Genomic DNA, 21,495 nt, shown 5'->3' with positions numbered 1-21,495 from the left:
CATTTCATTATGGCTCCTGTGCTGTGAAGCTCTTTCTCTTTAATACAATACTGCAGAGAGCGTCTAACCGTCTGATATGACGTCTGTATTGGCTGAATGCAGACTTTCGCTAATTTGGTTTTAGTGTGATTTGCTCATCTCACTGTGCATAAAGATCTCTCACTGATGCAGCAATTTAGAACTCAGGGAGAGTAAATTAACTATTAGAAAAGAGAACAGCAGGTTTATTGCCAAATGTAACTCTGTACAATAAATGACGACAACAGTGGTTCTTCACTCGAGAAGTTTGTAGGTTGCAGCTAAATAAAAAGATAAAGAGGCCATTCTCTCGGACAAAAATAGCAGTATGGGTTCTTTGTTCAAGCAGTGGAAATTCTCATTGTTTAATTAAACTTTCTTATTACAGATCAAGGCACAGCATTTTTTGCCGTAGTTTTTACTGTCAAAATATTTCAGTTGTTATTTTAAGTTTGTCCACCGCTTTTGTCCTAAATTAAATATTATAAATCTATGAATGGTGAATGGATTAACTTGGAATTTGAAATGAACATTAAAGTTTCAAAAGGTTTACAGATCAATTTACGTTACATTTGCTACAGATATTCATGGCCCCTAAATGATGTATTTAACTTCCCTGACTTTTCATCTAGCACCATCATCAGGCCAGGTTTTATTTTGCCCGATATTTGGGTTAATACTGCAAAAGTATACAGTAAACATTTGTCACTCAATCTTATTTAAGACCTACCTGTCCACACTGCTTTGTGAACGATCAGAAGCCTATGTTCAGGCATTGTTAATCAATCCGCCCATGTTTCCATATTAAGAGTTTAGAGGATGTGTCCGTGGAAGAACAGACTCGGACCAGGATGAACCAGGAATCCAGGTAAGCTTCCTTAGTAATATTGAGTTGAGGTGCAAAACCCGGCCGACACACAGCAGACAGCATCGGATGGGTTAAAGATGCGCAGCAATGTTGTCGGTCTAACCGTGCTGACATCAGTGTTTGGTGCCGTTTCTCAGAGGTGTAGAGGACGAGTTGAATCCGACTCAAACAGGCTGACTTTGACGTGCCACCGTAAAAGATAAATCACTCTCAAATCTGGTCAATGTGGTTGAAATCTGATGGTGAAAGTTCCCACGTGTGCAGATTTGATGAATGAGTCTGACTACAAGTTGGATTTGCCAGATATCATCGAGAAGAAGGAACAACCCATTCTCAAATGATTTATTCCTGGATGTGCTTTTCACACTTAATAGACACACTAAAAAAATGGAAGCTACGTGAATTTATAAATTTGAACGCTATATAATTAGGAAATCACTATTTTAACAATGTAATGTACTCTTTCAATTCAACATGAAAGCAGCAGTTATCGCAGACCCAGCTGGAGCTGGTCTGCGCACTACTAACTGCACTTTTTGAGTTTTCATTGATTTTTCTTTTTATCCTCTTATTATTTCTATTTTCTTCTCTTAGGGGTTTAGTTTAAGCAAAAACAAGAAGAAACTCTGCCAATTTGTATCTGATAAATCAGTCTGCACCCCCTAATTTCCGAATCATGTGAATTAATGGTATTCACTTTTAGCTCATAATCATCCACAGTAAATGCTTCAAAAAGCAGTTGTCAGCACATACGGTGCAATATATGTTGTATGTATAGATCTCCTACTTCACTGTATGTAGCTTCTATGATCACTTCTTGATTAATATCATCATGAAAATTAATTAAGCCTCTGGGAAACGTGCACATACTACACGGTGCAGTAATGTGACGCTGATCATGTGATTGCGTATGCTGCCCTAGATCATAGTTTACCATGTAGGTTTGAAGGCAGCATCCATTCACACAGGCACAGGGAGGGGCAGGAAAAGCGGCTACGCCAGCCCCTTGAGGAAAAAATGGATTTTTGCCTCGTCCTTTACCACATAGACAGTGTTTCTGAGTGACACACTCATTTGCCAGGTTTTGTGGGTGGATGTTTATGCAAATGACTCTCCGCTGTGGGCTGAATGGCCATCAAGTTACAGGCCAAAACTAACTGGGATGAAATGCAGAAACATGCTACTGAGAGGCCGAAGGCGGTGTATGATTTACTTTCACGTCCCTCGCAACGCACACCAAAAGCTTTATCAAATTTACCACATTAAGCCCGGCCCACACAAAAGTCATTTTATAAGCCTTCTTTCTTTTCAAATCATGAGAAATGATCAAGACACCTGACGTTAGAGCTTTAAAATCTCACCCCTCACTTTACAAGTGTAAAGAATTAGGAATGTTGTTGATGCTCTCATAGGGAGATGAATAGTTTCTGATACACACCCTGGATTCTTTAACATGCAAAACACTACTGTAGTGTTAAATTTAGTTTTTTCACTATGCACTGAATTGTTCGGCTGAAGCAAAGATACCGAACCTCCATTTCACACTCACTTATTGTTGCAAACAAGTTCATGGTGTTCCTTCTTTTCTCCGGAATAAGAATGCAGGAATTATTCCCTTTAATATGGCGGGAAATCAGAAATGATGGTTGCTATTGAATTATGCATATAACGGCAGTGAACAAATCTAATTTGTATAATAAGAACATGAGACACTGTTGTTCATCTGGAGACTCATTACTTGTTGTTTGCATTCATATAGAAACCTTTTTGAAGTCAAAGGAAACAATTGCACAACAGTGGATCGTCCTTTGATTTATACGGTCCACTTATCTTTTTACCTCATACATTTTAAAATAGAGATGGGATGGTAAGATGTCAAAGCCAGACACGCGATTACAAATGGAAATGTTCCATGATAGGTAATGCATTGCTGTTTTTAAGGATGAAACAGCCCCATAGTATAGTTTATAGAGCCATGGATGAATAACAGTGCAGGGAAATAGATGCACCACCACATCGCTGTATGATGAGACTGGAATAAGTCCTCTGCAGTGGAGAAACAAAAGGGTCTTTGAGATAAAGAATTATTTATTGAATATTATTCATCACACAAAACTTCAGTCATTCATGTTGCAATCATTTCACAAGACTACATGCTATGTGTAAGTATTTGATTATTAAAAAGAGAAAGATACAAAATAAATAAGATAATATACTGACTGACTTCATATGTTTCTTTATTTGTATTATCAAACCTTCAAACAGTGTAACAAACTAGCCTCAGTTGGACACTTGCCCTGTCTACAATTCAGTAGTGGCTTAGATTGGTTGTGTTGTGTTATTTGTATTTAATGGAAAAAGCTGAGAGAGTTGAATAGGAGCTTGAGTGGTAAACCGGCAAATCTGTGTCATTTCAAGAACAATTTACGAGTGGCTAAGGGAGCTGGTGCAGCGTGATTATAGAGGCACAAAAATCTATCGCGGAATTCTGAACAACAAAAATTCATTCGGGTGGAATTTGCACGCTAATGAATTAAATAAGCACGTTTCCTCATTGCGCATGCAGGACTAAAGCAGTTTTGAGGACGAGGGGTGTGGCAGCCTCACATTACACAGTTAGATACTTCATTATGTACCCCATTATTCTGATTACAATTCCTGATGCAATATGACATTATTATGGGAAAGAACTGCTGCTCACCCATTTTACTACAATTGCAGCCTATTTACTGTAGGCTGTAAAGTTAAAATGGTTTGACTTGTCACCTCCATAACACCCCGAAGGTGATGGAGATGGGCTCTGGGCTAAGGCACTAAGTTAGCTAATGAAGGTTCTCGATACTTTACAGGTACTTTGCTTTGATATGTCATTGTCATTGTCAGACTGTATATGATCAAGTTCTGTGAGGTGTCGTTTACGACAAAAGAAATATCACACGACAAAGAAAATGCCAAATGAAAAACGGCAGAGCATATTTTCCCACTTTACCAGAATGATATTGTGTGGAGACCTTTCTCTTGCGCTGACACAGCTCTGTGGATAAAGGTCTGTCAATAGGAGACTGGTCAGGGATGAGCTGTTTGCTGTGTGTATATCGATGAACGAAGGAAAAGTCTCATCGGAGAAACTCCACAGTTTGGTGCAATGACAGAAAAGATTACTTGTGGGTTCTGTCATTTTTTAAGTTAAAATGTAATGGTGGTCGGTCTGTAGCCATCAATAATCTTACTTTTTAATGCTTTCTGGTTGCAACGAGTGTGTGGAGGATATCTTCACACACTTCAAATTGCATTTCAGTTTTTCTTGCGGGCATCCTCTGAGCGGTTCAGCTGATGCAACACGAGACCTAAATTACTCGGGGGCACTTTACACATTGCAGGTACGGTGGAAGCTGAAAACAGGGCCCCCAAGTGCAGTGTGTTCACAGCGGATCGGCATCCAAGTGCAGCTGACGCCAAAGTTCCTTACACTTGCATTCTTTCTAAAAGTTAGAATCCACTGGTTACAAGAAGAAATCTGATCGTAAAGATGTCTACGAGGAAGTGACCCTTCTTCTCACCTGATTTATTGCCTTCATAAGTCTTCATTAATTTAGCATGATAAGAACAGCATAGACTGTCCACTAGTGGCTTTGCTCCACCGTCCCTTCTGGTTGCAAAAAAGCTAGTTGAGTCTTTAAAAAGGCAGTACACAAACCAATGGGTGGCACCAAGGTGACTACGTCCACTTCTGATATGTTTATGTAACCTGTCCATTAATCTGCTATCAGATTTTTATTTTAGTCTTGCTCAACTTTAGTTAAATGGTAAATAGAAATACATTACACCACCATTTTTTCAGACTGGAATCTGCTTGATCATTTGATGTTCATCTCTTGTTGTACATAACAGGCAATTTAAAAAAAAGAGGTTTTAAGGGCATTTTAGTAAAGCACTTATTCATAAGTGCTTCTTGCTATTAAACACAATTGTACGATTACTCTTTTATATTTTTAATCCTTTAACTTGCTGTGTAAAATAAAAACCTGCCAAGCATTATGTGGTGGTCTCTATACTTTAATGTATCTATAATTTGTGACTGTTAAGAAAATGTACTCTTGTGGTTGCAAAGAGCCCATTTGCATCAATCTGTGACATTGTGAGTAATAAAGGTAGAACTTTAAATATGGAAACTATTGGGTTTAATGTCATTTGAGTAAAATAACTTGGATGTTACCTCAGAGCCTCATGAATTATTATATCCAGAAACAGCAACTTGGGCCATTTGAAGAATATGTAGTTTATTAATGTATGTTTTTAAGAAACGCACAGATAATAACTGTTAACTCACTTCCAGACACCATTATCTTCGCTAAAGATTTACAGTCTTGCGGACTGAGGTGTAATGTTTGTGTATGTTTCACACAAATGACTGGAATTGTACCGATGCTATTGAATTGATTACGGCATAAAAGTTAATCATGCCCCTGTAGTTTAAATGTTGAATATTGCTATGTAGTTAATGGTCCGTGGGGTAGTTCTCTGGGTCCTATTATTTTTTGCTTTGATCTGTCATTCTTTTGCAACTTCCTTGACTATTTTCATCTCAATACGACCACCTCGGTAGGTTAAAAACAGAAGAATGAATACGACATATAGCTAAAAACCAGGGAGAACATTCTATATCTTAAAATCTAAGTGCAGAATATGAGAACAATATTACAGAAGGCTAAACGCCGGAATCCTCTAGCTCAGGGGCAATAGGCACATGGGATATTCAAGATATTTACTATAGCTGAAGACAATTAATGCATGTCTAAGATTAAACAGATTCTGTGCTGTTGAGCTGATCCTTCTCCTTCACTGAATTGGAACTAAAATGGCCTCCAAGTGTACTGAACAATGGGGGTGAGCATAATGCAGTGTGACTACTGAGTGACTTGACTGAGATCCAAAGTGAATAAAAGGCCTCACTATGTGAGGCAGCTAGGCTGATCTGCTGCAGCGCTCGGGACTTTGGCGGGTGACAGTGCATTAGAACGCCTCACACACATTTCATTTGCCAATAAAATCCTATTGCCGTTTTCCACACGGCACGGAGCATGTGTGGAAAACGGGAAACACTCAAATGAGCATCTGCCTTTAGTCTTGTATTTAAATAATATCTGCCCCTTGGGTTTTTGCCACAAAGTTGGATGTTAAATTACTTTCCCTCGTGTCACTTTAGGGGTTGACTGAAATTGCCCTTGACAAAGGAAATATGTATTTTATAGATGTTGCATGTAAGAATCTAATCAGTTTTTGAGCATAAACAATTTTCAAGCCAAACAGGACCAAGACTAAAATCTGTGACTCATAGTCATATCTCATGAAATATTTGTTTATATATATATTTGAAATATTTTACACACATGAGAGATTTCAAAATAAATTACGAACCGTTAACTCCAGAAAGCATCTTGCTCCCACTGTCCCATTTATCATCTTTTTCGCTTTATAAGCCGATGACAACATGGGAATGGAAAGTGGGGGCGGAGATGAGGGAAGTTACATGGACTGAAATATCTGACAGAATCTAAATAATATTTGATATTAAAAGATCACCTGCTCAGATTTAAAATATTTTGTGAAATAGTATTTTCAGGAATTATATTTTAGGGAACAAAGTTTTTCTGGAAATAATGTCACGTAATAGTGTGGAGTCAGACGTCAGAAAAAGGGAGATCCGGTGATGTCATGTGACACAAAGCACATTTCTCTCAAACCACGAGACTCCTTGGCCTTGCACCCTGATCCTTGAAACCTGGCAAATTCCTAGCAAACCAAACAAAGACGTGGCCAAGGGCACCAGTAGTGTGCTGAGCCACTGTTTATTGTTTATTTCCCAAGAGCCAAGTACCGTTTGTGGGTGATTTGAATGGTGCATCCTGGAGTGAGGATCTTCAGCTGCCACACATGTAAACACATGTAAGCATCTGCACAGGATTACACAGAGAGGGGCCCTTATCTGGGTGAGACCGCCTAAATGCCTGGTGGTGGTTTCTATCTGACATCTGAATGCCTCTCGATTCATTTTTTTCAAAATCACCAAGAACGTTCCAATTATAAAAAAATGCAATCAGACGCACACAAGCAAAAGCATCCAGGCGATGGCACCAGGGTGTCCAAGAGCTAATTAGGGGTCGGGGAAAATAGATTAATTTAAGAAATTGGATTCATATCTTCTTCTAAATCCATTTAAAAATAAATCTGTACAAACAACACATCAATATTGCGGCTGGTATTGACAAAAAAAATTAAATGACAGCTCCTCCCACATACCATTTAGTAAAATAAGTAATTTAGTAAAACAATTATTCTAATCCGAAGTTCATCTTCTGATTTTTAGAGGTTCGGGTAAAGGCAGAGACCGTTGAAGAATTTTCCTTCATTTTCACTGAGCATGAATTTTGAATGAGAACTTGGGACTCCAAGAATATAAATGGCGAGGTACCGAGTGATTCACCCCTTTAGAACTAACACACACAGTCATTCGCCTTTGGCAAGCTCACAGTCGTCAGCCCACTTGCCTTAAATAAAAGGGGATGTTGAAGGAAACCACCACAAAAACATGTTACAAAAGAAGAAAGAAAAAAACCAATGACTTATTTCCATCGTGCTATGGGTGCCACCGCTCCACTGTGCTGCCTCCTTTCACAACTTTTTTCTCGTGAAATGGCAGAATGCGATAAAAAATATAACTGCATAAATGAGTCATCCGAGAAGTACGTCTATTTAGGATTTCATTGTGTCACTGTGGTTTTCAAAATGTCACTGTCAGGCAATGAGGTCTGTCTTTTTGTCTTCATAATCATCTTAAATATGAGGAGCTTTAACCTTTTTTTAAAATGTTGTTATCCTCAGTGCGGGAAACACTGGAGGGGCATTTCAATGGCACGGCTGGAGTATACAACCTCCAGTCCTGCTTTTCTTTGATGTGCCCTGAAGCCGTCCCCTTCCAGGAACCGAGAAGATCAAAGACGGGCAATTTTATCAAATGGAGCCCTTGTAGATTGTTTGCAAAGCTTTATTCTTCATTAGGAACACCCACTCTGTCACCATGATGCCACAGGAGACACGGTGCTCTTTTAAACCCAGTGGTGATCTGTCCGTTATCCAGATGATAACGGATTTATTCAAACCTCCCATCAACTGACCCTATAAATAGAAGCTAGTGGAAAATCTTCCGGGAGGAAAAAAAAAATAAGCTGTGCTCTTAAGCCGTTATTAACATGCTGATAGAAAAATGTCAAATGTTGTTTTGGAGCAGAGAATTTTCTGTGGAAATAAGCATAATGCTTCCTGGTAAATTGTAATTTCAGCATGAGATTCACTAAATGATGAAATGGTCTAACAGAAACACAGCTGAGTTATACTTTTTGATAGTACTTGACTGTGGGGGGGGGGGTAATGTTGGATTGAATCAGAAACTGTATGCATTATTGCTTAAGGGCTCTAGTGAAAAGGTGTGTGAACGATACTCCAAATGAATTCACCGACCGACTTGATGGAGCCCACTTCACTAATCATGTGAACATGTTAGAGTGACTCCTATAAAGGCTTTGCAAACACCTTGGGTGTAGTAGCATCTAAGTGTGTTATTTCTATCAAAGAGGGTCCCGAGTGAGTGTGTTTCAAAAGCATGGGTAAAAATGTGATGTAGCAGTCAGCAGGAGGCCACCAAACAGCTCAACTACTGCAGTCCAACGTTCACCTGCTCTTCTTGATCAGAAAACTGCCACCTGTTCTTCAGGGTGCTGTTGTTGCAATTGCTATTTTGTTAAGTGCCACAAGGGAGATAGCTTCCATAACATTCCTGCAATCATTACCCCCCCCCCCTACCCCCCCCCCCCCCCCCCCTTAAAAAATAATCTAAAAGTCGCCTCATTATTTTTGGCTCAGTGTGCTGTGATGAATGCCCCTCCTTTATGTCTCACAGTAAACGCACCTCACCTCTGAAGTATGCAGCATATTCCTCTGGGGTTTTTCTCTGCTATCTTTTAAAATGCACGCAGCTATGTGTCAGGCAGGGCTCCCTTTGTAATTCAAACGGATACATGCTTGCAGTAACTACAAAAACTCCCCCTTGCAACTCTTGTGTCACTAATGAACAGGATCATTATGACCTCATCATTACCATTTATTGTTGACTGTTCACTGAGCTGTCTATATGTTAATGTGTGTGCACGTGTGGGAGTGTAGTGAACGTACTTGTGCACGTGTGTAACACCGTTTACAGCACGTTGGCCACACACGACAAGTAGCATCCCCATGAAACTAATGGAACCCTTTTATCCAACAAATATATTTTAAACATTAAAAAGTATTATTGAAATATTCAAAATAAATATTGATTAAGTTATGAGTTGCTACAGACTTCTTTTAACTTATCCATGAGTTTTAGATATTGCACTGCATGAACAACGCAATACAACCTGGGGCTGCTGCATCCGTCGTTACATGGGACATAAATGCCAATTGTCTTCATTGGCCACTGTTGGTTTTTGTAAGGATGACGACTGACATAAATGCATGACACTCACACACAGCTTCCTTGGCTTTGCAGCCATTTTGACTCCGTGCTGAAAATAAATCGTCTGGAATTCAGTCCCACGGAAAAGAAAGACCCCCTGTAGGTGGTTTGGTTTGTTCTGCTGTGGTCATTACTACACCCAACTCCTCTCGCAGCTTTGTTCTTGTAGTTGACACGTTTCTGTGCCAACTGCAGACTACATATTTATGTGTGCTCTTTGTTTCATGGGCCATCACACTTCGAACATGCAGTAAGGGCAGAGAAGGGAGTGATTGACGTGCACTTTTAACGTGATCACTATTGTATCTATGCATACAGTAGTCAATTCCGTCTACATCTATTTCAGCATGAAGGGGAAAAATAACAGGATACTCACCTTCTTTAGTAGGACGTTTCACTTCTGCACTCAGATTGCAGATCTGCCCGGCTTGCAGTTGGGGCGACAAGCAACCCTCTGTTTGTGGATTTAAAGGTAAAACCACGTTGTTGAGCATGAGCATGCTCTCTGATTCCCCATCGCCTAAATGCTGTGGACATGTGCATTTTGTGTACACGATCCCACATGTCTCCACTGTCCCTTTCTCTAACTTCAGGCAGTTTTCCAGCCACGTACAAAGCACTTGACACCCAAATTGGCTGGGGCTCGCCTTATTCAACACCAAAAACTCGACATTAGACTTCTCCTCCTCATCCAGCTTCTGTGGCGTCAATCCGTTGTAATCGTAGGGGAAAACTCTCCGTAGTTGAACGAAATTCTTGTCATACAGCAAAAATATATAAATATTCTTCGAATCGCACAAGTACACTATAGACTCGTTGACTTTCAGCAACTCATTGATCTTTTCGTGTGAGTAATGGTCAAACTGATAAGCAAGCAGGGAATATTCGGAGCAGCTCAAGTCTCGCTTGTATAGCTTCAGGTAGATGCTGTATTTGGTAGGGTCTGGGTTCTCCAGCGTCCATGTACAGTTTGTATAGTTCTTAGGAAACATTTCAGTCACCGAATATGATCCATAAATGACCCCCTTGACCAGAGTGGAACACCAATAATCTTGGGCACCAGTTAATCCAAACATAACCAGGAGATAGGTGGAAAATATATAAATCAAGAGGTTTCGAACAGCCTTCATCCTATGTCATTTGGCCTGCAAGGAGAGATGGAGAGAGTCACACAAATGATTTTTGTTAAAGCACATCAATCTTATTTGATAGAGAGCCTCTATCAACCCCGATTGATGCGGTGCACACATTTCTTATCACAGCCTGATGAGAGGGGAAAAAAGGCCACTTTAACCTCAGCAACACGTCTTCTGCATCTCCATCCTGCCTCACGCATTACTATACTTTGTGCGGACATTGCCACCTTGTGGTTGCTTTGGTCATTATTTATTTATTTAAAAAAATGTGGGGGGGTACACTAATATGAGTCATTTAGATATTATTAATTGGGTCGTATTTGGTTATGGATGACTCCCTAGAGATAAGCAAGTACAGGTGTTTTAAATATCCGGCATCTAAACACGACCAGTCAGAGCGGTCTTCAAAGTCCTCACGCGCTTTGAGATGCTCGTTTTTACGCATTGGTTTTTTTGTTTGTTTGTTTGTTCAAATCAAGCTGTGTTGTTCGTGATTTGGGCTAGTTCCTCACACGACGCTTGGATACTGTGGGGGAGACACATTCGTAGACTGAAAATGTCTCCCATGCGCCGGCCCGGTCCCCGTGGCCGCTCTCCTTCTGCGCGCTTTCCGTCCACCACACGACCCGTGTGTCTCCGACATTCAGGGCTTGCCATATTTGACAATGCAATTTGATAAAGAGCCAGTGTGTGTGAGTGTGCGGTGCGCGCGCCCGTGCTTGTGTGCGTGCGTGTGTGTGTGTGTGTGTGTGTGTGTGTGTGTGTGTGTGTGTGTGTGTGCATTGCCCGCGTAAGTGCGTCTGCTTGTGCGCGTGTCTACGTGCGAGAGGGAGGGAGAAGGAGAGAGAGAATGCAATGCGATGTCCTGATTGCTTTAATCCTACAGGCAATGCAGCTGTGAGCAGTGTCACAGCAGAGTGTGAGCGTGCGTGTGTGTGTGTGCGCGCGCGCGCGTGTGTGTGTGGGGGCGTTGAAAGCCAAAGTAGGCGATGGATACCAAAGGATAGAGACATTTGCACGAATTTCTTTAACTTCTTTTTCTTTTTTTGGACATGTTTTTCGGGGAAAGATAAAACATGCCAGTCACGCCACATTAGGATAACGCACGAGTTACATAATGACTTGTAGCAGCAGTGTTTAGGGAAATAAGCTTTTAGTCTCGATAAATCCATATAATTCCGCAAGATTCATGGCCAAGGCTACACGAGAATCAGTATTCTGGACACGAGGAATCGCTCGTCAAGAGGCGCCGATTTCTAGCGCTAAAGGGAGGACACGTGAATAAAGAGACACGGGAGACGTCTCACGCAGTGTCCGTTCGACGCACGGAGTTTAAAGTGGGTTTTTTTTTTATTCTCCTTTTTAGGGTGATATCTGCTGAGGGTTGAAAAACCCCGCTGTTAAGCACACTGGACCAATGTGAGCGGATGGAAGCGCTGAAGCCATCATGTTGAACAGCCAAATATTAAACAGGAGGAGGCTAAACTTTAACTGACGGATGGCATATGCAAAAAAAAAAGAGACACGATCAATTATAACAATGATAAATAGCGTGATCTTACCTTACACTGCGGAAGCTATGGCTATTTTCCCAACATACTTGACCACATCCTTTTAGAAATGATTTCTGCAGTCTTCCAGTGAATCAATACTCCCCATTCCCGACAGTAGAAGTCCGGCGCAACAAGATGGTTCAATGGATCAAAAATAAAATGCGTTAGACTCCGGTCTGCCCGCACATATCCCCCACTGTCTTCTTTTTCTTCTGGGTTTTTCCCATCAAAAAGAAGCGCAACAACACACGACAGCCACCGAGACAGAGAGAGGCAGAGAGAGAGAGAGAGAGACACCGAGCGAGAGAGAGAGAGGGGGGAGGTGGGGGGGGGGAGAGAAAGACCAAGAGACACTCAGGGAGAAAAAAAATGATTGGAGGCAATTCTTTACAGTTTTACCATGCCTTCATTCGGCGGACTCCACGTCACTATTCCCACGGATTTGTTTTCTCCAGCAGTTCGCACAAATCCCCCCCCTTTCTGGAGGGGAAAAAAAAGAAAAAGATCCGTAGTGGGTGGATGTGAGATGTTGGGGGCTAGTGAGTTACAACAGAGAGAGAAAGAGACGCGCTTTGCTCCGGGAGCAGGCTGCAATATCACGTCACACACTCCGCCGCTAAGATAAAGCACGTACGCGCGCCGCTGCCGCTGCGTCTGGCAGCATCAACACTTTCTTCCCTTCCCTCCTCCTTCCTTTTTTTTCCTCTTCTCATGTATGCCTCCTCTTGATTCGAGTCAAAGCCCCCCCTCCCTCCTGCCCCCCCACACCCTGAACTGAACTGGACTCTCTCTCGGTTGTGCTCAGACAGCGCCGCGCGTTTTTCCGCACAGGAAACAGGAATGTTTCGTGGACTTTTATTTTTGTATAATTTCTATTTGTAGGGGGGGGGGATGCATATGGATCATGAATGCAACGTGCGCGCTCAACCAGCCAGTGGGACCCGACAGGCCCCCCACCCAACCCCCCTCCTCCTTCTTCTTTTCTCCTGATGGGTGACAGCCGCTGTTGTTTTGATTCCTTCACTCGTGGGTGGTGTAGACGCTCGCAGCACGTCCTCCTGGTGGGCTCCTTCACGCTGCTGTAGCGACTAATGCTTATGGGGCAACATGTCCTTTCTTTGGAAAGTTAATCCGAGTAGTTTTGACATCTTACATGCATGTGCAGCTCAAACCTGCCGCCCCCCTTCTGCAAGGGGGAATGTGTACAGGTAAGAAAAGAACGCATTCATGACATTTAATAGATAAAGTACTCTGCAGCTGCTGCATGAATATTTTTTTCCCCTCCTTCTTCCAAATGCTCCTGATCTTCTGAGAGACATTCGGAGGTTCAACAATCTGCATTCAATTAAATCCGATACAAACTGCAGCCTGCGGCAGCAGATGGTCACTGACAATGCGACATCAATGGCCCTGCACTAGTCTCAAGTGATAGGTGATGAGAATGGACAAGGGGGGGGGGGGGGCACACAGTCATCTGAGTCACCTGCTGATCACACCATCCTCCCTTCCAAGATGGAGGAAGGCTTTTGTTGAGTGATTTTTCTTGTCATCAGGTCCAACCACAGCATTAAATTCATAATTACAGGCCTATTTTACTGTATTTTACTTTCACAATTACTGTCATTTTAATATTCAAAAGCGCAGATTCTGCAATTCTTCATTCCACTTTCCGTTTCTTTCTTTTTTTTGGTGAGTTGGGTAAGCTGCTTTAATCATTTTTTGCTGTGCACAGTTGACTTTCACAGGCCCGGCCGTCTCCTTCATGCCTCGACTAAATGTGTTCCGTCTGAGCAGATGCTGCATGAAGAGACTATTTGTTTACTTATTCGCAGGAATTTTGGGTTTCGAGTGTCTGATGAGACTAATGCTCTGCAACCGCAAAGAGAGAACCAGCCGGAGCCCGTGTGAAAAATGTCCCCAACATCCTGGCCCAAGCAGCGTTTACAATTTTGCCAGACTTATATCGGCGATTGGAGTCATTCAACACAGTTGCTCTACGTGGCCTGTGACTGCTTCGGCTTCCTAATTCCAGTCAGTGGAACATCAGGGGTGACCTCGAGCCTGCCACTCACTCCACGGCCATATGGACGACGTCGGCGTTGAGGGAGCTTTAGCCTTAGTAAGCTGAGAGGTGGAAGAAATTCACGCAAAGCCGTGTTGAACAACGGAAATACAACAAGAATCCCTCCACTGAGTCACGGGGAGGCCAATTGCTAAGCTGCAGGAATGCTACCGCCACTCTCCGCTGGCAATGACATGTCCTGAGTCCCAGTGTCACCCTGCACGGAGGGTCATTTTGCACGGGAAAAGTGGACATTTAAAAGTTGATGTGGCTTCGGGCATTAAACGCGTGTTATAAATGACGAACACCATGTGCTCCGTGAAATAGGGAGCAATTTGCCTTGTGTTTATGCCAAACAAAGGACTATCAGGACAATCAACAAAGGTTGAATAGAGAAAATATTCACAAACCTATACTGTATACATTTCTAAAGCCTTTCGGCTATCTTGATATCGTCATTGTTTATAGCTCACAGAAAACAGATCAGTCCTATCCTGCTGCGATCTTTAAAACAATTGTAGTGTTTCCCGTCCAATAGCAGCTGCAGAATCGGCCACATTATTCTGTCAGCTCAAGAATCTGTTTGAGTACATGGATTTTGAATTATTCATGACGTGGAATAAAGAATAGCCCTATTATCACCTGCTCCTGTTTGTGTGACTGAGCGTGCGCTCACGTATGTGTGTGTGTGTGTGTGTGTGTGTGGGTTTAGTGCTAAACAGTACGTCTTTTTGATATAATGGCTGTTTCACAGCATTCGCGTCTGTCCTTTTAACAATCCTATGCAATAAACATGATTCTATTGATGAAGACCAACCATTAAGTCATAACATGGCTTCTTTGAGATCATATGAACTATCACTCTCATAGAAAAATGATGAGTTTTCTGGGCACCCACCAGTGCATGCAGTCGCACGGACTCACACGCAAACACACACTGAAAAGTAAATTCTTTAGACACCGGGGAAATGTAGGAAGACTTAAAGCTCAACTCAGTCACCACCAGGCAGTCCTTATGCTACTTTAGAGATAACGGGCTTCTCTCAGCTGGATGACTTATTGGTAAAACCCAAATTAGCACGTCTAAAAGAAGCCTTTCTTGAAGAATTCTATTGTGTGTCCCGCCGGGCTGTTGTGGAATAAGTTATCACACCGTTTGTCATTACAGGGGTTATATATTTCTTTAATGGTAAGGAGGTCAATCGTCTCTTACAACTGCACTGCCACTTCCTGTCTCGCAAATTGCCGCGCAGAAGCTGTGCATCTTCCCGTCTGTGCTGTAGTACACAGAATCATATACGTCGACGGTTCGGTGTATTGATTATTGTGAGCTAAAAGGTGACGCCTCACTGTTTTTTTTTTTCCACGTAAGCAGCTTGTCTGTAGGGAGGGTGATGTTGATTGGTTTCCTGTAATTGAGTCCACCAATCTACTTGGCTATTGGATGGATTGCCATGAAATGTGGTTCAGACATTGATGGTCCTTAGAGGATGAATTCTACTGACTCAGGTGATCCCTTGACTTTTTTCTCTAGCGCCACCGCGAGGCTCACATTTTCCCCTTGTGAGTGAAATATAGATGCAAATGACATTTAAATGTTTCTATTTGTCCTCAAGTTGAACATTAATCGCCATTGTGATCCTCTGATGGTTGATTGAGCGCTGTCCCCTCCCCCCCTTTCCAGGCTTAGTTTTTTTTTTTTTTTAACGATTTGCTGTGAAGTGTCACTTTCTGAAACTGTCCCAAGTTTCATGTAAAAAACTACTATAATCTCTCAGGAGGAGGTCTCAGATATCATACTCCTTAGAGCAACATTATTACATGAGGAGAAGTGCATAATCGTTTTCACAGACACGGCAATGCCAAAGAAACTTGTGAAACGCTCTAGACATCCTCCGAGAGTGGGCATGCCCACAAACAGTTTGAGTCCGACTCCTTTCACACACTCAGCAACTATTGTCATAGTGGATTCACGCTTACAGTAATGTTCTTTATTGTCGACTGGATGTCACGTTTGGTGTGTGCAGACCTGTGTACTTTGGTGCGATGCAATCATTACACTAATGATGTACAGCTCTATTAACAAATTAAAGTAAGGGCACTTTCCTTGCATCCCTTCAAGGGCTGTTTTCCCATTTTTCTTCATATTTAATTAAAAAATGTTGCAGAAATTGCAAAGTGCTGCAGTCAAGATGAGGTTAAGTGCTCAGGGCAGTTCTTGCACTTCTTCTTGTATGGCAATCATAAACACTTCAAGTGAGTGCAAAGGCAAATGTGTGTTAACTGTATTAGATAATCAATGTCTGTCAGAAAGATGCATAATTGAGCCTCTTTGAAGACGTACTGCACATGCAATCGATGTATCAAAATGACTTCTCATGTGTAAAGATGTGAGTTTTGAGATTTCCGAGCACACATGGTCATTTCTAGTCATTTCCAAGGGATTATTAAAAACATTTATTTTTCTATGCAACCCAATTTGATTTCTAATTTAGTGAGGGGAACTGTTTTTTTTTCAAATACAATGCTAAGGAAAGACATAAATGCCGTTAGTCTTTTCGTTTTTCTTACCAACATCCGCAACACTGTGAATACCACTTCACATGTTTGCATTCCTCGTCCTACGGAGGGAGACACAGGGAAATCAAAAAGTCAGCCAGTCAACAGTGTTGAAATGCTTTACAGAGGCCAGGCAACCTCTTTTTTTTAAGCAGTGACAGTCCTGCTTTTAACCCTCGCTGCCACACGTTGTCAGGCAGAGGAGCTGAAAGGATAAATTAACCTTAAATAGTTTACTTTTATGACGTTTTATTCTGCTTTTCAGGGGTGACATAAACGCGCTTCAAGCACGCTTCATGAGATCTGTGTGGATGGCTGTGGTTTTAGAACATGCTCTGTGTGTGTGTGTGTGTGTGTGTGTGTGTGTGTGTGTGTGTGTGATAGCGGACAGTCACAAACAACACGTAGTCTGGAGAGTAAAGATGATGAGGCAAAACAATGTGCCTCCGGCAGTGTGGGTGCTGTTTTAGCTTCATCATTTTAGAACAACTTTAAGTACACAGAGGAGCAAGAATTCACCCATAGACTCAGTGTTTGAATAAGTCAAGCCTTTAAAGCTTGCATGTGGGGCTCACAATTACAGGGGATACTGCTGTTGTCCTGCTTCAGCGGTTCGACATATTTCTGGAAGAAGCAGGCTGTTTGGATGGGAATAATTCCAAATTCTGGTTCTTCTTGAATAAATAACACTCAACCAAAGAATCAATCATGAAAACTAGGATTGCAAACCACACACTGAATCATCATATTTAATCATAATACAGTTTTTACAATGTTATTGGCTGTTATCTTTATTTACATAACGTAATCAGTACTCACACAGGGAGAACTGGACTGTGGGGAGTTGGGTCTGATTTTGTAATTTATAGATAAGACATTTGCGTCACAATTAGTATCAGAGTAAAAATAGCTTTTTTCTCATTTAGCGCGTATTGGAATTTTAAAGAAAAGTCCTTTGTATCATTGGTGGCTGCTATCTCGAACAGCCACAAAAAGGCAATCACACATCAACAGAATTGTAATCCCCGTTATGACAAGTGTGCTTTCCATCAGCATCTTCCATTTCTTACCCTCCTAGGTCTTTTTGATGTTAAATAAACAAGTCTGCTGTCTACTCAAAGGAGTTTGCTTCTTAGACGTCTCCTTTAAAATAAATTATGCTGACATCCACCAAACAGACCAAATCTCCAAGCCACAGAATTACTTGGTTACCATATGGCATTGTATAAATATTAAAATGTTCACTTTTATTATTAATACATGCAAAAGAGAGAACCAGCCGTGATTCTGATTATTCTTGGGGAAATTGATAGATGACTATTAAGTCAGTGTGAGGAAACCTGTTAGTAAGCCATGGAAATCCTTTCTGGGAAGCCTTATTGGGACAAGATATAACTGAGCTACAGCAGTAACAGTTTCTCCAATTCACAGAAAGAAAAAAACATGTGGGGTTATGTATGTGTGACCAAAACTATGGCAGACTGATGCATACAGCTCTGCTTTAAATTCCACTCACACTCATATTTGCCTTTTCTGTGCCTGGGTTTAGAACTGAATTTTAAATCAAGGTATTTTTCCCAAGCATTGTTCCAGTATTTCTTTATTTTTTTTGTCAGAGACAATGCTGCACCGCACGAATCCTCAGGGCCTTTATCCATTTCCTTTGAAAGTGGTTCCAACCACCAGGCCTTAGACTCCCACAACCCCCCCCCCTCTCTCTGGCTGTGTAAATATTCCATGAGGTGTAGCACCCACACTGTGGATTAACAAGTATTATTGACTTGAAAACGTCCACTTCAACAGCAGGTTGGATGACTGACTTAAACCAGCACTATCCATGCTTTATTTTCCAAATTGGCATTTTTTAAAATGCCAATGCTTTTGAGCCATGGAAACAACAACACACTATTCTCCTTCTTACATTACAACAGGTGCATTTAGTAAACATCACAGTGATTTCAGAGGTGATATAGGGTAAAACATATGAATGAAAGTGTATCATGTGATTCATTCAGAACAAAAGGGCGGAGAAAAATGCTGACAAAAGGCTCTGAAAATATCCCCGCAGGAGTCACGATGAAGAGCTGTGTCCTTGTTAATCGAGGAGATCTTAGGTCACCTTGACAATTATCAATTCTGAACGCACACAGCAACAAAGTATCTTGCCGACAAATCACGTGCCCCATTTAGATTCTCCTGTCTATAATCTGTTTGACGGTACTACAAGGAGGCGTGTGGGGTCGTGTTAGAAAAAACAGCCAAATCTTGAAGACGCCGGTAAGACAGCTGCTTGGTCATTAATAATAGAGATTGATGTGAGTTAACCCCATAATTTTGTCATTGACATCAGAATGCTCCATTGTCTTCTTTAGGCTGTTGTGTCAGCAATCAATCATGAGCCACTAATCAATCTCTGTCACCTTCACTTTCTAACTCCTGATTTCCTCTGCACTGCTGTAAAATTAATTACTTACATCTCAAGCATTATGCAACCTGATCTGAAGCAGACACTTTGATTAATTGATGATCTCCCTGTTTTTGCACAATCCTTTCATCACATTTATCTTTTCACTGATGTTACAGTACTGTATGTAGAAATATGTTCTTTTACAACTCAAACATCCATGCAACTGCTGACTGTGTTGCGAAAAAGACTCCTCAGTAAATACTGCCATTGCCTCATTAAGTTGTGCCAAATGCATACAGGATGTCACGCAGGGACTTTTCTTTATCAAGCCGTGCTTCCTCATCCATCCTGTACAGTCCATTTTTTCTTTGTACTATGTGGGGCTTAATTCTTCCTAAGAAAAGCCTCACAACAGTATTTGCACTATCAATTGTAGCTTTTGTAGCTCAGTGGACAACCTCAAGATACAGCTAATTAAAATTTCTGTGATAAAATAATTAGCTTCCCCGGAGACAATGGAAAATGAACTTCTTTCGTAATCACTCAAATTAACTGATAAGAAACGTTTCAAGCATCTAACAATTTGCTGTCGTCAGGACAACCAAAACTCGTTTGCTAATTTTCACTTACACGTGTGCCTAATGTTTTTACAAGGTAGTTTACCTGGATGAATGGCCTTGTCTGTGTCAAGCTTGGCGTTAGGGCTGCAAAAGACCGGCTTCTTTTCTATTATAACAAATATACCCCTGATGCATGGTTCAATTTAAGTCATAGCTATCTAAGTTGAAACCCCCCCAAATAGATTCAATTAATTATTAATATATTTTTTTGTTTGATATCATTTAATATCCTAGTGGTTTGTCAACAAGAACTAGGTAATTAAGCTAACCATAGCTCTATGAGTAGTTACATTTTTTAATTTGCACAATTAAAAGAATACACAAATATAACAGGGAGTGTTTTCTCTGTAAGAACCCTGTACAAGCGGTTTTAAGTATACATATACATTTAATATCGTTCTTTAAGAGAGGCTTTAGCCCCTTTTCATGTAAAAGTTTCCAAATTCTTGTCAGGTCAAAAACCTTTGAGCCTTGAGCCTAATTTCAGGCATTTACACAAAAACCTATTTAAAAAACATGGGAAATTGAAACACAAAAATGCTGACTCATGTCAGGATTTTAAGAATCACTCCTAATGCACTAAAGAAGGAAGCAAATCGGAAAAAAACTGACACGTCTTAACATTTCTTGGGTTTGGTTTTGTGAAATTCACTGTGTGTCATGCAGTCCAATCGGTGACCAGTGACCCGTCTGCTCTCACAGCACATTCAGAGACAACTGCTTGTCTTTGGTAGTTTGCATTCCAAGAGCACAGTGGATGGAAACCACTGCACCAGAATGCTTAATTATCCCAATAAGGGTTGCAGGTATGATTTTCCTGGGAATACTAATAACACCTCAATCAATAACGAGTGTTACACTTACATTTAGATTTGGTTTGTACACTTTGATTTATGATTGTATTTTTTTCTTTCTTTTTTTTACTTAACCTTGGCTATGTTGTTGGTGATTTGAATTCAGCAGTGGCTGTGCTGAATAATAAAGATTAATGCTTGGAGATCATGCTCTTTCCACGGTGAGTGAGAAACATGAGAGAATATTGAAAAGCAGACAGGCCAAGCAGAGGCGATAATTGATCCGATTATTTTATGTTGAGAAGTCGACGAGCAACAAACAATTCCTTGTTACATGATGGATGGATGTGAGAAAATTGCAGATGGAATGTTTTCTTTTTTACAGTGATTGTGATTACAATGGTAGTGTACACAGTTTGAATGAACAGTTTCACTTCTGACCACTGTAGCCGTCGATTAATCATACATAGACAAAGTACGTTAAAGAGCATACCTATTCACACACCATCGTTTAATACTGCCACGGCGAGCTGCGTATGATTTAGAACACATACATATATATATGTTTTGCTAAGGGTCAAGCTGTATAAAACAAACAACCCATTTCCTTAACCTTCCTTCCATAATCCTATAATACATTAGACAACCAGTGCATTGGAGTCCACCGTGGCTGGAGCAATTGCCTGGATCAACCTGTCTGCTGTAATGAGGCTGGCTGAAAACTGCCCGCACCACTGGTTACCTGCAGCTCAGCTGTCCCTTGTGATATCCATCTCCTCGGTCCGGTCTGGCTTGTCAATCTGGGCTGGAGGGAGACACTGCCTCCACTGATCACATCTGCTGAAAGATTTTCTTTTTTTTTTTCCCCCAACAGCATGAGCGGTCATGGTAAACTGTGCTTCTGTCATCACAACCAGTCAGTCCATT

General features: G+C 41.2%; 1 protein-coding gene across 13 annotated transcripts in view; it reads right to left on the bottom strand.

Moving 5' to 3' along the window:
* Window positions 1-12,858, bottom strand: part of adgrb3 (adhesion G protein-coupled receptor B3) — a 99,651-nt gene extending 86,793 nt beyond the window's left edge. For 3 of the 13 annotated variants that reach the window (XM_037465470.2, XM_037465472.2, XM_037465477.2), the window contains exons 1-2: window positions 12,136-12,855; window positions 9,814-10,582 (exon numbers count right to left, since the gene is read on the bottom strand). In XM_037465470.2, coding sequence (XP_037321367.1) covers window positions 9,814-10,567 — 754 coding nt within the window. In that variant the 5' untranslated portion in view covers window positions 10,568-10,582; window positions 12,136-12,855. Of the gene's footprint in view, window positions 1-9,813; window positions 10,583-12,135 lie in introns of all 13 variants that reach the window. The other 10 variants (XM_037465478.2, XM_037465480.2, XM_037465475.2 and 7 more) reach the window with 8 other exon arrangements.
* Between the last annotated feature and the right edge of the window lie 8,637 nt (window positions 12,859-21,495).

Source organism: Pungitius pungitius, chromosome 13, assembly GCF_949316345.1.
Source record: "Pungitius pungitius chromosome 13, fPunPun2.1, whole genome shotgun sequence".
In the NCBI taxonomy this organism is placed as follows: Eukaryota; Metazoa; Chordata; class Actinopteri; order Perciformes; family Gasterosteidae; genus Pungitius; species Pungitius pungitius.
This window is presented reverse-complemented; position numbering and strand designations above follow the sequence as displayed.